Raw genomic sequence first — 16,971 nt, 5'->3', positions numbered from 1 at the left:
CTAATGGAAAATTATCAAGAACAACTATGAAACATTGTTTCAGATGTATCAACGTTTGCAAAGGCAAAGGGAACCATCAGTAGAGAAGCTTTCCTACAAGGCCTGCAATATGAGTTGAATATACAACACGAAATTCATCATTTATTTGTAAATATGCCAACTTTTCAAATTTACACTGAGGTGGATGAAAGATTTAGGAGCATGGTGAATTTTTCAATCCCAGATGAAGAAACGTGGGACCAATTACTGGAGTTGGTTGAGCAAACATAAATCGGAGACCTACAATTTTGACACAAAAGCAGAAGCAAGGAGTTGAAAAAGAGCATAGTTAGCAACAAATTCCCTTAAAAATTTCAACAGACAGCCGAATTTGTCCAAGGCTTCTATTTTTAGTTATGTTTTAGAGAAATATGTACTTTTGTTAGAATATCATTTTGTAATGAATTCCTTTTTGGAATCCTAAAGTACTTTAGTAAAAAGTCTATAGATATATTGTAATAAGGCTTAACAAGGGTTGGAACTTGCATGAGGAAAGGAGCTATATTTTGATGTAAGTTGTGCATTGTATTGAAGTGATCAATTTACAATAATACAGAGAGTTTTTGTTCCAGGATTCCTGTGTCAAGCAATTGGTGATGTACTTTCTCATGTGAAATTGTTATTTTCTAAATTTTCCATATGTTTTTTGTCTCTATTGTTTCAAGAAGATAAAGGGCCAAATTTTCTTAAGTGTATTCTGCTCTGGCTTGTAAACAATATCAATGTTTTGAATCTGATGTTAAGTATAGAATCAATCCCAGCATGCTCTATATTTAATTGAACTTAAATAATATTCATCCTACACAGTCCACAAATACTTTAAAAGATCCAAAAAATTTCCTATCCTACTATGTTACAGCTGCTCTGTCATTTTTGTGTTTGATCAACCAAAGACTCATGACTCCATGCCCAATTGAATTTCCTTGCAATTTTCAACCAAATATTAAAAAAAAACCAATCTCAGAACTCAATAAATAGCCTAATACCTAAATACAGAATTTAAATCAGAAAGACAAACCCCTCTCTGAAGCTGGAAGGGCTAGATCCCATCTTTGTAAGTGGTTTTTCGGTTACCTTTGGGTTTCTCTCCACAACCTAGGGAAATTATGGAGTGATAACATATTCATTGATGACATACTGGTATATTCTAAGAATGAGGAAGAACATGTGGAGCATTTAGAAATAGTGTTGAGATTTCTAAGAGAGAACCAGTTGTATGCTAAACTTAGAAAGTGTAGCTTCTTTCAGATTGAGGTACATTACTTGGGGCATGTTGTCTACAAGGACGACATAATAGTAGATCTGGAAAAGATAAGGGCTATTAAGGAGTGGGAATCTCCTAAGAATGTGGATGAGGTGAGATCATTCATGGGATTGGTAGGTTACTACAGGAGGTTCATCAGGAAATTCTCACGTATTGCATATCCTATCACATCATTGCAGAGGAAAGGTAAGAAGTTCAAATGGACAGAAGAATGTGAGGTTAGTTTTGAGCAGCTTAAGCAGTTATTGACACATGCACTAGTGCTAAAGATTGCGGATCCAAACAAGGAGTTTGTAGTGTGTAAGGATGCTTGCAAGATATGACTTGGTGGAGTTCTCATGCAAGAAGGACAGGTAGTGTGTTATTAGTCACAGAAATTGAATGAGCACGAGCATAACTACCCGACGCATGATCTTGAGCTAGCAACGATCATACATGCATTGAATATGTGGAGACACTATCGTCTGGGTAGGAGGTTTACATTGATGAGTGATCTCAGTGGGTTGAGGTATTTGTTTAACCAGCCGAATCTAAATGACAGTCAAGCTAGATGGTTGGATACCCTTAGTGAGTTAGACTTCGAGATCAGATACATCAAAGGGAAGGAGAATCGGGTTGTTGATGCTCTTAGCATGAAGGTACATGTAAATCATATAGCATCTATGAGCTCTTATGGGATAGAGTTACATGATAAGATCTTGCAGGCAGGACAACGGGATCACAAATACATGGAAATCATGCACTAGTTACAGCAGAGCAAAGGTACATGTATAGGTACATGTACATGTACATGTATAGGTACAAGTGCAAGTACAGGTAAAATTACAGGTGATTAGGATACATACTATCGTATCATGGTAGATGGTTTGGTGAGATTTATAGAGAGGATCTATATGCTGAATTGCAGTGAGCTCAAGAAGCTTATCTTGAGGGAGTTTCACATCAAACCATACTCGGATCATCCAGTATATCAGAAGACATTGACGATGGTAAATATGTTCTACTATTGGTCGAATGTTAAGAAGGAAGTGGCAGAGTTCATGGCTAGATGTTTAAATTGTCAACAGGTAAAGGCGGAATGTAAGCATCGAGGTGGTTTACTACATCCTATAGCAATTCCGAAATGGAAATGGGAGGTAATTTCCATGGATTTCATTACAGGTCTTCCGAGGACAGTGAGGTAGTATGACTCTGTTATGGTCATGGTTGATAGGTTGAGAAAGGTATCTCACTTCATTCCAGTAAAGACTACATATTTAGCCAGTGAGGTAGCACAGGTATTCATCATAGAGATAGTGAGACTGCATGGTGTTCAGAAGAAGATTATGTCATACAAGGATGCAAAGTTCACTTCCAAGTTTTGGAAGGAGCTATTTACAGGCTTGGGTACAAAGTTGGCCTTTAATACATCTTATCATCCACAGATAGATGGATAGACAGAAAGGGTCAACAGGATCTTGGAGGATATGTTGAGGATGTACATGATGCACGAGTAGAGGAAATGGGAGGAGTATCTTCCATTGGTTGAGTTCGCATACAACAATGGTTATCAGGAGTCATTAAGGATGAGCTTTTTCGAGGCATTGTACAGACGAAGTTGTAACACTCCCATCAACTGGAAGCATCCAATGAACAAGGTACTTATTGGACCAAATATGTTGGTGGACATGGAGCAGGAAATGCAGGTTATAAAGAAGAATCTAAAGGCAACACATGATAGATAGAAGAGTTATGCGGATCAACATAGGGTATTCAAGGAGTTTCAGGTTGGGGAGCATGTGTATTTGTGCATCAAACCCAAGAAAATCTCTTTAAGGATTGGATCATGTGCCAAGTTGGCACCATAGTATTGCATGCCTTTCGAGATCCTTGAGAGGATTGGAATAGTGGCATATCGACTTGCACTGCCTCCAACAGTGAAATTCCATGATGTTTTCCATATTTCATTGCTTAAGAAGTATATAAAGGATGTTGATCATGTTATTGATTGGTTTGTATTGCAAGTGGAGCAAGAAGGAGAGTTCCAGCTGGAGCCTTAGTGCATATTGCAACAGAAACATCTCATGCTCAGGAACAGAGCCATAGAGAAATTTAAAGTGCAATGGAAGCACTTTGGGCCTGAAGAAGCTACATGGGAGATGGCGGATCATATGTGGGCCCTGTATCCTTCATTGTTTTTTCGGTTGAGGCAAAGTATTTTTGGTTCATGTTGGTATATGTTTGGCATATGTTTTGCTGTTGTTTTGGTATATGTGTGTAAATACCACCATGAGCTAAGTTATAAAGCTCCAATAAGCAGTATGGTTGTTATCTTGTCATGTTGTCATGATGTTTTCCTTTTGAGCAGGTCTTTAATTGTAAATACTACAACGGGCTAATTTATAAAGCTCCATGAACAATGTGTTTACTTTTCAATGGCTTTGTTGAGGTCTTGGTGTGGTTTAACACCGAGGATGGTGGGGAGGGTTCTGTAACAACCCTGGTGAAAATTTCATGTAATAAAAGTTAATAGAGGAAAAATAAGACCACAGTTAAGGGACACTTGTTCCAAGCTGAATGATTGGCAAGGATATCCCAGTGGGCATCATTGGATGTATGTTTTGGTTAAGGAAATTTGCAAAGGCATTAAAAGGCAAAAAGGAATTTTTGGCACATTTATTTATGAAAATAAAGGAAATTAGGAGAAAAGTAAGGTGAAAGGTCACATGTTGCATGTGAGGAGGAAATGAAGGAAAATAATGGAAAATGAAGAAAATAGAGGCCTCATTAATAAAAAGGATTCTGATGATCAATTGGTAACATTTTGTCAGTTCAAGTTTAGAGCTCTCTTATTATTCTCTCTCTCTCTCTCACTCTTGGTCACTTAGAGTTTTCTTGGAGCACTCTAGCTTTGTAGCAAGGAAGGAAAAGCAAGCAAAGGGAAAGGAAGGAAAGCAATATCAAGCAGATTTAGCAGGAGTACTTGTAGGTAACATTTTTCATGTGTGATTTCCTAGTTGGTCTGGACATGCATGGCTTTGCATGTTGGTGTATGGTTATCTTGCTATCAGTGGCATGGTTTTGTTGGGTTATGACAATGGTTTTCAGCCTAGCCTTGTCTCTTTCTGGATGTCATGGTGTTCGGATGTTTATTTTGGTTTTTGAGCTTTGGTTTGTCAGATGGATTTCGAAATCCAGGGTAGAGGTGGTCTCAAGTTTCATTCCCAAAGGCTTAGGAATCCCTTGATCGATTTTTTGCGATACACGGTAAATCGTGAGGGAGGAGTCTCAATTTAGGGCCTAGTGTTTCAATTTTGGATTGCGGTAAATCCTGAGAGACTTGTCTCGGTTTAGGGCCTAAGGATACGGGATTGGATTGCAGTAAAGTCTGAGAGACAAGGAGATAGAAAAATCCTGAAGGATAGTGATGGATTTTGGATGGCATTCCAAGTTCAGTTAAGTTGTGATTGGAGCACCAGGTTTGGTGTGATCATGGTTTGGTGAGGGTGGAGGCGGTTTAACCTTTGGATTCCCTTAGTTGTTCTTGGTTTGGTTGTTTTATGAGATCCCACATTCATGCTTGGAATATGGCATTGGGGTGAATGGTTAAAAGAAATATTTGGTTCATCCATGTCTATGGTTAGGTGGTACGTGGAAGTCCCGAACCTGGTCGAATTTTCCTATGATTAATAAAAGCTAAGTTATCTTACTTTTTCACTTGTTTATATGTGGATTTAATGGTTGTCATATCTATGATATTTATATGGTTTTATGCTGGTTGTAAGCATGGTTATATGATTGGTTCATGTCATGGTTATTTCATGTATTTACTTGTAATTATTAAAATGATGGATGCAAGACCTAATTGATGTTATAACAGTTCAATGGAGAAGGTGGTGATCCTTCTGGTTATGTTTCATAAGTGCTTTCAGTCATTCATGCTCTATCTTGTATCCTAGACCTGTAGGTTGCATTGATGCCAAGTGTTTGACAGAATGTCAGTCCCGGTTGGGGATGCTCAGGGCTAATCCTGAGGTTGGTTTTGATTTATTAGCATTGTCATCATGTCTTTGATGGATTATGGAGGTTGTAACAAGTTATGGGAAGAGGTCAGGATTCTGGGCTAGAAAAGTGGCTCAAATCTCGGGGACGCTTACACAGGTATGCTGAGAAGAGTCCATGGACGCTGCCACATAGGCATGTGAGTGTGACTCTGGGTTTCTGGATGTTGTAATTCCTATAGCATGAGAGTGACCAAGGGTTAAAAGGCTTAAAACATTGGTGGGACCTAGGGGCAGGATGTCTGAGTGGAAAACATGTCTCCTAAGGGTGTTGTTGTTGATGTGGATGGGTTTGATTGATGTGTTCTGTTGATTCCATTTCCTTAAGGTCTATAAGGAGGTTGAATCCCTTCTAATGGCCTCTCTCGTCACATGTTTACCCCGGCTGACCAGTTGCTTGGGTGGATATGGGAGGAGGGGATGTTATAAAGTTGAAGTGTCTTAGATCAAACAATGGAGGTGAATATTGCAACAAAGATTTTGATAAGTACTGTTCAAAGCATGGAATTCACAAAGAAAAGACAGTTCCAAGAACACCACAAGAAAATGGTGTGTCAGAAAGGATTAACAGGACAATCATGGAGCGTGCAAGGTGCATGCAGGATTGCCTTTACAATTTTGGGCATATACTGTAGATATTGTTGTTTATATAATAAACAAAGGGCGTTCAAGTTCCTGGATGGTGGTATTCAAGAGGAGGCATGGACAGGTAAAAAAGTAAACTACTCATTTTAAAGACTTTCGGCTGTGAAGCCTTTGTCCACGTTAATAAAGAAAATATAACAAAGCTTGAGACAAAATCAAAGAAATGTACCTTTATTGGATATGGTGTTAATGATTTTGGTTATCGCTTATATGATTATGAAAATCACAAAATCATTAGGAGTAAAGATGTCATATTCAATGAAAAGGTATTATATAAGGATCAGATGCAGGAAAAGTAACAGGAAAAAGAAAATAGAGAATACACAATGCTTGATGAGATCAAAGAAAAAGTAAAGGTGCCTGAAAATCATAATGATCAACAACCACAAAAACAACAACAACCACAACAGATCCAAGCACCTCAAACACCTGAAAGTGGTGTTAGAAGATCTACTAGGATAAGTAGACCCCCTAAACGATGCTCTCCTTCATTATATTATGTATTGTTGACTGATTTTGGTGAACCAGAATGTTATGAAGAAGTAATGCAGGTAGAAACCAAGAAGAAGTGGGAGCTAGCCATGAAAGAAGAGATGGACTCCTTGGTACATAACCAGACTTGGGACTTAGTCAGGTTGCCTGTAGGTAAAACAACATTGCAGAATAAATGGGTTTACAGGTTGAAGGAAGAAGATGGAGGTAGAAAAAGGTATAAAGCTAGACTTGTGGTGAAGGGGTTTGCACAGAAGAAAGGTATAGACTTTGATGAAATATTTTCTCCTGTTGTTAAAATGACTTCAATCAGAACTATTTTAAGTCTAGTAGTAGCAGAAGGTTTGCATCTTGAGCAGTTAGATGTAAAGACAACCTTTCTCCATGGGGATTTGGAGGAAGAGATCTATATGCAACAACCACAAGGATATGAGGTCAAAGGGAAGGAGAAACTAGTGTGCAGGTTGAAGAAGAGCTTGTATGGCCTAAAACAGGCTCCAAGGTAGTGGTATCTAAAATTTGACAAGTTTATGTCTAAACAAGGTTATATTAAATGTCACTTTGATCATTGTGTTTATCTTAAAAGGAAAAATGACGACATCTATATTATATTATTATTGTATGTAGATGACATGCTTGTTGTAGGGTCTAATATGTAGGAAATAAATGTGCTCAAATGAAAATTAGCAAATTCATTTACAATGAAGGATTTAGGTGCTAGAAAACAAATCCTTGGTATGAGAATAACTAGAGACAGGAAAAATCACAAATTAACATTGTCTCAGAGTGAGTACATACAAAAGGTGTTGGAAAGATTTAATATGCAGAATGAAAAAACAGTTAATACACCTTTGGCTAGCCATTTCAAACTAAGTAAGGAGATGTGCCCCAAGACTATGGAAGAGATAAATTATATGTTTAAAGTTCCATATGCATAAACAATTGGAAGCTTAATGTATGCAATGGTCTGCACAAGTCCTGATATTGCACATGCAGTGGGAGTTGTAAGTAGGTACATGAACAATATAGGAAAATATCATTGGATGGCAGTGAAGTGAACTCTCAGGTATTTGATAGGTACCACAAATCAGACATTATACTTTTGTGGTTCGAATGTTTCTCTACAGGGATATGTTGATGTAGATATGGCAGGTGATAAAGATAACATGATGATCACCACAGGGTATGTGTTTACTGTAGGTGGAACAACTGTCAGTTGGATTTAAAAAATGTAGAATGTTTTTGCACTTTCAACGACGAAAGCAGAGTATGTTGCTACTACAAAGGCTAGTAAAGAAATGATTTGGTTGTAAAGGTTTATGGATGAATTGGGTAAGAAGTTGGAGATGAGCAGGTTATACATTGATAGCTAGAGTGCCATTCATCTTGTAAAGAACTCATCATTTCATTCCAAGGCTAAACATATACAACTCAAGTAGCATTTCATATGGTCAGTGTTGGAAGATGGACAGGTGAAACTGGAAAAAATACACACTAGCTAGAATCCTGCAGAAATGTTAACAAAAGTTGTAGCGAGGGAGAAAATGAGATTCTGCTCAGTGTTAATTGGTCTTCAAGTATGATGATGAATATGGGAAACAATTAGGTCCAAAGTTGAAGCATTGTCTAGCAAATGAAGCAACGATGGAGTTGTTATAATCAGTCTCCAAGTGGGAGATTGTTGGGTGTGGAGCCTGATTATATTCTTTATTTAGAGGTATTGCCGCGTTAGACCTCAGTTCCTAACGAGGTAGCAACACCGCTTGTTTAATCGTTGTAAGGGGGGTCCATGGGGGGGTGTGAAATTGAATGCTAATCAATGAATGAGGATCAAGATCCATTGCATGGATCCCTCATCCAACACCCAACATCTTCATAATGTAGTTACATAACATCCAAAATTGGTTCAAACACTTCAGGGATATTCCATGTGAACCATTGATTAGTTGGATCGTGTTTATAAATTCCTCCAAACCAAAATAAGAACAATCTGATAATTAGTTACATCAATAAAGACTTACGATGCTATGATCCGCATATATTTATCCTTTGGATGCTTGCTTTTGAAGATGCTATTCAAGATCGATTGTGTATTTAAATACTCTGTTGGTGTGCACTGAGTGTTGATGGCGAGTATTGTTGTGTTTGTGCAAGAGAAAATAATCATGTAATTAATTATTGAAATGGCTAGATATAATTGGAGGAGCTTGTAATTAATTATTGGCACCCAATGTGACAAATCACCCTCTAATAATCAGAATTCCTTCCTTTCACACATCCCAACAATATTTGTAAAATTATGCTACTGTAATAATAAAAATTATGTAATACTTTGGTTATAGGCACGATTTCGTGGCAAACAAGTTGCTATAGTTTTTTCATAGCAAACATACTTGAGTAGGACTAATGGTTAAGAGCATGTGTTTCCTCCTAAGAGGTCACGGGTTCAAAACTAGAGGGGGGTAGAGTATGTATGCCTTCGTAGACTTAACAGTCAAATCGTTGCGCGGAGGTGGGTCCCTTGTCCCACAAACAAGGGGGTCTCATACACCAATTTGGTGTCTGGCTTGGCTGTGACCTTCAAAATAGATACTATTATATTATTATTATTACTACCATAGGTTTTCATAGCAAATATGTTGCTAAAAGTTTTTTATAGCAAATAAGCCGCTATAGGTTTTCGTAGCAAACATGCTGCTATAGGCTTTTTGTCAAGAATATCTTAACGAGCTTTACAACTTGGGAATATTTTTTTCCCACTACGCTGGACTCCCAAAAATGCTACAAAAGGTCACCACAATGCATTCACACGAGGGAAGACATGTGTGTGGGTGGAGTTAGTGTTTGACAACAATATGTCAGTTTCTACATTTAGTATAGTTGGCGCCTATGTAGAAAGATAGAGTTAGTGTGTAAATTGGGTGATCTCCATGTCCTCCTCTTATTACCTTTATTTCTATGTTCCCACCACTATAATTTCCATTGAACAATAATGATAAGATAACAAATATAAATATCATTTTAAAATGGATTAGATCCTAGATTATTAGACTTTCGCATCAATAAATTTTCATATATATAAAATAACCAAGAAAATTTATTATAATGAAAATGTTATAATTGAATTAATAGGGAAAAGTACATCCATAAATACAATATTGTGTTTATACTTGAAAAAAACCAATAACAACTATTCAAAACTCTTTCTATGTTGGATCCTTAAATTGTTTGTTATTAAATATTTTGATTATGAAATACAACTAAAATTTTAATTTTCTTCCAAATTGTATTGTCAAATGTATTTATTTAAATATAATTTAAAAAATATAAAAATAAGTTAAATTAGTATTAATAATTTTGGGGCATATTTATACACTAATAAATGTATTGCAATCCATATAAATGTATCAAAATTTTATTAATTTTGAATAAAATTTATATGGATAACTTCCATTAACCCCAAGATTATATTGATAACTTAGTTAATCAATTTTATTATTTTGAATAAAAATTTATATGGAAAACTTCCATTAACCCCAAGATTATATTGATAACTTAGTTAATCAATTTTATTAATTTTGAATAAAAATTTATATGGATAACTTCCATTAAGCCCAAGATTATATTGATAACTTAGTTAATCCCAAAATTATATTAATAACTTAGTTAATCCCAAAATTAGATTTTATTTTAATGAAAAATTATATAAAAAATGAATACCAATGTAGCAAAAGTGAGGTCTTCCATATCCCAAAATTAAAACTTTTTAATCAAAAGATCAAGTTAAAAAAAAATGAATGCCAATTTAGCCTTAGGCATAGTGAGGTCTTCAGTATATCTTGAAGCAATATACTCAAGCGAAATGTAGTACTCTTAAGTGTCAGCCAAACGACTCGCTTCCAAGTGGATGTAACTAGAGATACACCAATCTTTATATATTTCCATTGCCAATCTCATCTCAACTGAGCACGTCGCATTGGTTGCGAAGAATATCGTTGGTGGTTTGTTTGATTGCCGGGTGCTGCTGCTACTACTGTTGGATTGCCCGGTGCATTAGGGATGTCGAGCAGCAGGTTGATGTTGGGGATGAGTGTGGAGGTGCGGAGTAACGAGTCCAGGTATTCGGGTGCTTGGCTGCAGGGAGTCATAGTGGCCATCTATGTGCCACCTGGGCGAGCGCATCGTTACAAGATACGCTACAAAAAGAATTTCAATTCCTCATGGACAATGGACAACCCTTGACAGAAGATGATGTGTCATACACCCAAGTCAGACCCATTCCTCCCCTCTTGTCAGAAACACGCTCTTACTCCGTTGGGGATATTGTTGAAGTTTATGACGATCATTGTTGGTGGTGGGGCTCAGTCATTAAAGTGTTTCATGCTGCCAAGTGTTTCTTAATTCATAATCCTCAGACCCGCTCCTACAACAAATTTCCTCTCACCAAACTACGCCATCCTCTACAATGGTCCAAAGGAAGTTGGTCGCTGTTGTACTCAAAGGTGACACCTTCACTGCGATTATATTTTCATATTTTTTCTTCTTTTCTATCATTTTTACTGTGATGACCTTTATATGATATGGAGTTCCGGTTTGAATCATTAATTTGTTTATAGCCAAATCCATACAAATACAATTGGAATTGGGGTTAATTAATGGATATTTATATTCAGGTTCTCTTTTAATGGATTATAAGTGTTTGAGTAATACAGAATCGTTAGAATTCTTTCCTTTTTAGGTAGTTTTGTAAACCTAGGGTTATTATGTAGGAGGAGGTTCAATACATTAATTGCTGCATTCACGAGGGCTATAATGAATGGACTAGTATAAATCTCCCTCCATGATTTATATATATATGTGGAGTATGGAGTTACATTTGAATCTTAAATTTCACTAAGCTGAATTCGAAATCAACGTACATCTCTTTTTCCCACATGGAAATCAAAGAGAACTTTGAAATATTCTTGTTTCAAGTTGAATTAGGGCTTTAAAAATTGATAGGTATATCGTGCATTTATGTGAACTTGGCATTGATTTATCTGTGCATTAATGAGCTTTTGTTTTCGAGAATTTTTTTAAAAGAGGAGCGTTTTAAACTTCTTTCTGTGTCTAATTATCATGAAGTGTGAACTTGTATTTGAACCCTAAATTTCATCCTGTCAAAATCAAAATCAATGCCTATTTACTTTTCCAACTCAGTTTTAAATTTTCCAGAGAAGGCTTTAGAAGATGACAGTTGAATTAGGGGTTTTAAAAATGATAAGGATATTGTTCATTGAAGCAGACACGACACTCGTTTATCTACGGCATTAATGAGATTTTGTTTCAATGTTTGTTTTTAAATTAGTTTATTAAATTTCAGATTCAAATCATGACTTCATACTTTTTATGCAATTAGGAGGGTCTGGTCTGGTATATCATTGATTTAAATGAACTAGTGTAAACTTCTTTTTGTGCCTAATAATCATGAAGTTACATTTGAATCCTAAGTTTTTACCAAGTTAAAATCAAAATCAATGGCTATTTACTTTGCTAACTATTGTGAAATATGTAATACATTTTGTTTGAAGTTGTGTTAAGGCTTTAGAAGATGACAATGATATTGTCGATTCATGCAATAATGTTGTCCATTCTCACAAATTTGACACTCTGTTGCATCCTTGTACATGATGGGCATCCAGGATAGAGTATGGTTGATTATGATTATGGTTCATATTTTCACATCCTTGCCTTGCCTTGCCCTGCCCTGTGTGCAAACATTAATCCTTGCCTTGTCTTGCCCTGCCCTGCCCTGTGTGCAAGCATTAATCCTTGCGTTGTAAGGTGAATGTAATTTACTTCAACTACTTGTGCAGTGTAGGAGAGATGGATGATTTAATTGCAAAATTTTAGCCCACTAAAATGTTTTTCTTAGTTTTACTAACTCTCTCTCAGGAGTCAGGACTTGTATTATTATGTTTCATAGTGAACTTAGGAGGACCTTGAGTCCCTCCATAATACAATGGTTAATGTATTCTTTTCCGTGTCTTGTAGCATTCAAGTGATGTCATCTACAATGGAAACTGCCCCGTGGTTGAAAATAGTGAGCAAACTTCCATAGCATCATGTCCTGGGGATATGCAAACTGATGTGCAATCCCAAGAGCAACCCGAAGAAGAAGTAAATCAGCAGAGAAGACCGTGTGGTTTTATAGGAACGAGGGTGACAAGGAGAAATCAAGAATGCTCAAATTTCCTCAATGCTAGCCGAGTTGTCAAAGATTCAAGACGGTCCAAGTTTTTTAATCGTGGAAATGGATTAAAGAATGTTGAAGCCCTGTATTTGAGAAGGAATTCTCCTACCCATCCTTTGAAAGGAGTCAAAAGACCGTATGTCCATGATGACAGAAGAGATGGAACATTCAGTGGCATTCAAAATGGAAAACACGATGATGTCAAAATGTTCAAGCGTGGAGATTCAACAGAAGCCATGGAGCAAAGGATAAAAACACATGAGATTGAGTTACTGGTATATCGTTCTGTGTTAAAGGCCTTTTATGCTCAGAATCCAATTTCCTTAAGCTTTGAATCTCATTGTTTGCTGTCCAACCTCCGTACTCAATTGCACATTACTACTGATGAAAATATATCCGAGTTGAAAAGAGTCACTTCTCAGTCCTAATGTCAGATGTTTGCATCTTGTAATAATATATTTTATGGATATATCAACAACAGGGAGCCAAAACATTCTTAGGGCTCCAGTCAAAACAGTTGACCTTTCAAACTATTGGTTAATAATAAAGCTGAGTACATTCAGAGAATTGGACTCTGAATCTGAAGCTTTTATTTGACATGATTTCAAGATGTCAATAATTCAGTCGAATTTCTTGTTGTTGCTTAAAGAGTGCAGTGGAGATGCACATTTTCACTTGAAGTATACCCAGAAAATTAAGTCATATCTCCAACATAAAAAGATATCCATTCTTTGGACAATTTTTTTTTTTAGAGATTTAGAATGTCAAAAGTGAGGGCAGTTGGCAGAAAATCCCTGAAGAAACATGTGAAGAATGAATGTAATTTTGTAACTTTTCAAAGAAGTAATAAAATTACTATTTTCTTTTCTGAGAACAAAAAAAGGTAGAGTAATGATGTACATTCTCATGACATAACTTGGAGTACACCAAGAAAATTAATTTGGAAGCTAGACCTAAGCAAGAGGTCAAAGTATGGGCAATGTTTATGACCTTAATTAGGCTTTGGCTGAATTGGATAGGATAAAGTATGTTAACTCACTCAATAATCCATGAAAATATGATTCGATTGTTGTTTGTGTCAAAAATATATCATTTTAATTTTTAATAGAGAATTGAAATTTATAAACTTCATTGAAACTTTATATTTCTAATATTGGAAATATAAAATATGCAGTAAGCATCTAACTTCATTTACAGTGAGCCACAACCACGTCAAACAAAGCTCTGGTTTCTTTGGTCCACATTCCTAATTACCTTTAACTTTAAATTTATTTTCCTGGCCATGGAGTGTTGTCATTGAAAAATATAAACTTAGAATTAAGTCCAATGTTCAGTTATTGCATACCTGATTTGCTTCTTTTGACAGGCTTCGTTCTTGATTCTGCAATAACCACTTTTGGTTTCTACTTCTTGTACTGTGTGACTGAAAGGGCAAGCCATGAACAGTCAAGTTTTTTTTCTTATTATCTTAAATAAATTTGAAGATCCCTATACTAAACAGTGCAAACTTTAGGCAAGTCAAATGCATGTGGACTCTGGAGTCCAATCTATCTGATGCAAGTTTATTGGGAGAATTAAGAAAGTTGCTTTCTAAACCTTTTCATGCTCAAACAGCCAGTTGATTCTGTCCATTCACCACTAGCTTTGTTGTGGCATCTGACAACATCCAAAATATTTTCCGGGTTCTTAAGTTTAATCTCTATTGGAGTTATTTGGCTGGAGATGCCTGTTTGAATTTATTCAGTGCTTTATAAACCTTTTGAAGCGCTAACAGCCAATTGATTCTGTCCATTCACCACTAGCTTTGTTGTGCCATCTGACAGCATCCAAAATATTTTTAGGATTCTTGAGTTTAATCTCTATTTGAGTTATTTGGCTGGAGATGCCTATTTGAATTTATTCAGTCATTTTCAAGCTATATCACAATATTGTATTCATCTCTTATGCGGTTGATAGATTGTTACTGCATAGATGAATACAATATTGTATTCATCTCTCAATACTTCAAAATGTCTTACTATGACTGCATGTCTTCCAAATTAAATTTTTTGAAGGATGTTTTTGCAGCTATTGTTTAAGTGGGGTGTGTTAGAATTTCTTATGCTGAATTCTCAAACGAGGAGGTGTAAAGTAGTTTTGTGTTTACTTTGCAAAAACCAAATATGTGCACCACTTTACAGTAAGTGTAAGAAGAGGAATTTATATGAGAAGAAAAAAAGGAAGTTGTGGAAAGATACAGTGTTGTGTCATACACATCAAATACTATTTATGGTAGACCTGTGAGCTTTGGCAGGAAGAGGTTGAGCTCTGTTTTTGGATGCAAGTGTAACATAACATATCACCCGCCCCTCATGGAGAGTGGTTTGTGACATGTCATCCTTCTCCCCATAGCAAGGATGCTTTCTTTTGTGATGATAGAACTAATAAGGTTATAGGGAGTTGGGACAAGCTTCATAATGGTTTACGTTTCAAATCGTGTTTATAAGAGAACTAATGTTTGTGTTTTTTGTTTTTTTTTTGTTTTATTTAAATCTATAAGAATCGACAACTGGGTCGGTTTTGTACTCGCGTGACATGGTACATGGGGTGGATTTTAACTGCTACCACTCTAACCTATAGGTGCCTATGTTCACCCCTCTGCAAACATGGGTAATTGGGGGATTTGAACCTTGAATCTCATAATTTACATAACACTTCGTAACAGAGCCATCACCAATTGAGCTGCTTCCCATGGTCTTGTAAGAAAACCAATGTTGTGATAACATGCCTAAGCTTGAAAAATACTTCTTTCTTCAAGAAAAAATCTGTTTTTAATTGAAAATTGAGTTTGATATTGATGTTTGTGTTGTAAGGTACGCTCAGCAACAGCAGGTTGTACAAGGAACGCAAGAAAATAACCTCTACATACTTATCACTGTAGTACTATTCCCATAGCGGGTCATCCTAGTCTCAACGCATTCATTAAGTAAAGTGGAGTTGTGACACTGTAGAGTGGGCCATCTACGTAAGCAGAAACTAGCAGAGATGAGGGGGCAAAGCTTGGTTACGGGCTGGATGCGAATTCATCAGAAAGTTTGTAGTTGTGTGTAAATTACCTTTATGGGAAGCATCACTAGGACAGTTCCTTAAAGATACCAAGGTCCCTTTTAAAGGACTTCTTCAACTGATTCACATAGACAGCCACATATGTGAGGCACTGCAAACTGTATGACATGGTGGTGCAAGTTATTTTGTTACATCCAATGATGATACATCTAGCAGAATGCCAATTTCCTTTCTTCAGAATAAATGAGAAGCTTTAAATTCATTAAAAATATTCCCAACTTTGGCCCAAAATTAGACAAGGACATCTTCGGGAAGCTTAGGTGTGACAATTGCAGCAAATATTTGTTTATAGTGACTACTAAGTGATGACGGCCAAGAATGGAGTAAGATCAGCAAATCTAAGATATATATTGCAAAGTGATAAGGGCCAAGAATGGAGCAAGATCAGCAAATCTAAGATATAGATTGCAAAGTGTAAAGGAGAAAAACTTGCTTAAAAAGCAGAAGATGATATTTTCATTAACTTTAGGTTTCTATGTACACTTGAAACAGAGATGTGCACTTGCTTGAAAGAATAAAGAGATTTTGAAGATGAAAGCCTCTCTTGGAAGAACGCAAGAATTTCTAAGAAAGTTACAGATCTAAGGTGCCATACAGATATAGGAATTACAAACACAGTAGATGTCAATTTCTACCAGAGCATCTCATTAAGGACAAATCACTACAAGGCAAACTGCTAAATTACACACTTATGTTATGCACTACAATTCATGAAGAAAACTAAAGGTCTTTATCGTATAATCCTTGCATAAGATGAATTTGTCCCTAGTTTCTGTCAAAAGTAGGGAAGCCACTGCTTAAATGTGTATTGTAAGATCCACCTATCTTGGGAAGACACGCTTGCTTTTCTACAGACAAGATATATTGAGTCTACCTGTTTTTAGTGGTCATTCTCTTGATATTTAGCACGTTGTCTTCTGGACTAGGAGGCTGGAAATATGGAATAATATCTTGGACATTCACAACTTGTACCCTGTGTTCTAAAGATATAATTTGAGGTTGCTAACATTATCCATATAATTAATTTTCTGATAAGATGGTATGTTGAAATAAAAGGCATATAGTCTAATGCCCTCAGGGTGGCATATGGACTATCTAATTGGACATGGTTGGTACTATACACTAGTAGGCCAAATTGAACCTATTAAAGTTGG

The 16,971-nt window shown here is 36.3% G+C and overlaps 1 protein-coding gene across 1 annotated transcript; it reads left to right on the top strand.

Annotated features, from left to right (window-relative positions):
- Nucleotides 1-10,372: 10,372 nt before the first annotated feature.
- LOC149192391 (uncharacterized) lies at nucleotides 10,373-13,530 on the top strand. Its single transcript, XM_089406371.1, has 2 exons — nucleotides 10,373-10,982; nucleotides 12,514-13,530. Exons 1-2 carry the CDS (start codon nucleotides 10,701-10,703, stop codon nucleotides 13,138-13,140), a joined length of 909 nt encoding a protein of 302 aa, XP_089262497.1. The 5' UTR covers nucleotides 10,373-10,700; the 3' UTR covers nucleotides 13,141-13,530.
- The last annotated feature ends 3,441 nt before the right edge of the window (nucleotides 13,531-16,971 follow it).

Source organism: Pinus tabuliformis, chromosome 2_2 (assembly GCF_031772625.1).
Source record: "Pinus tabuliformis cultivar Carrire ecotype Pingquan chromosome 2_2, CPIR1, whole genome shotgun sequence".
NCBI lineage: Eukaryota > Viridiplantae > Streptophyta > Pinopsida > Pinales > Pinaceae > Pinus > Pinus tabuliformis.
This window is presented reverse-complemented; position numbering and strand designations above follow the sequence as displayed.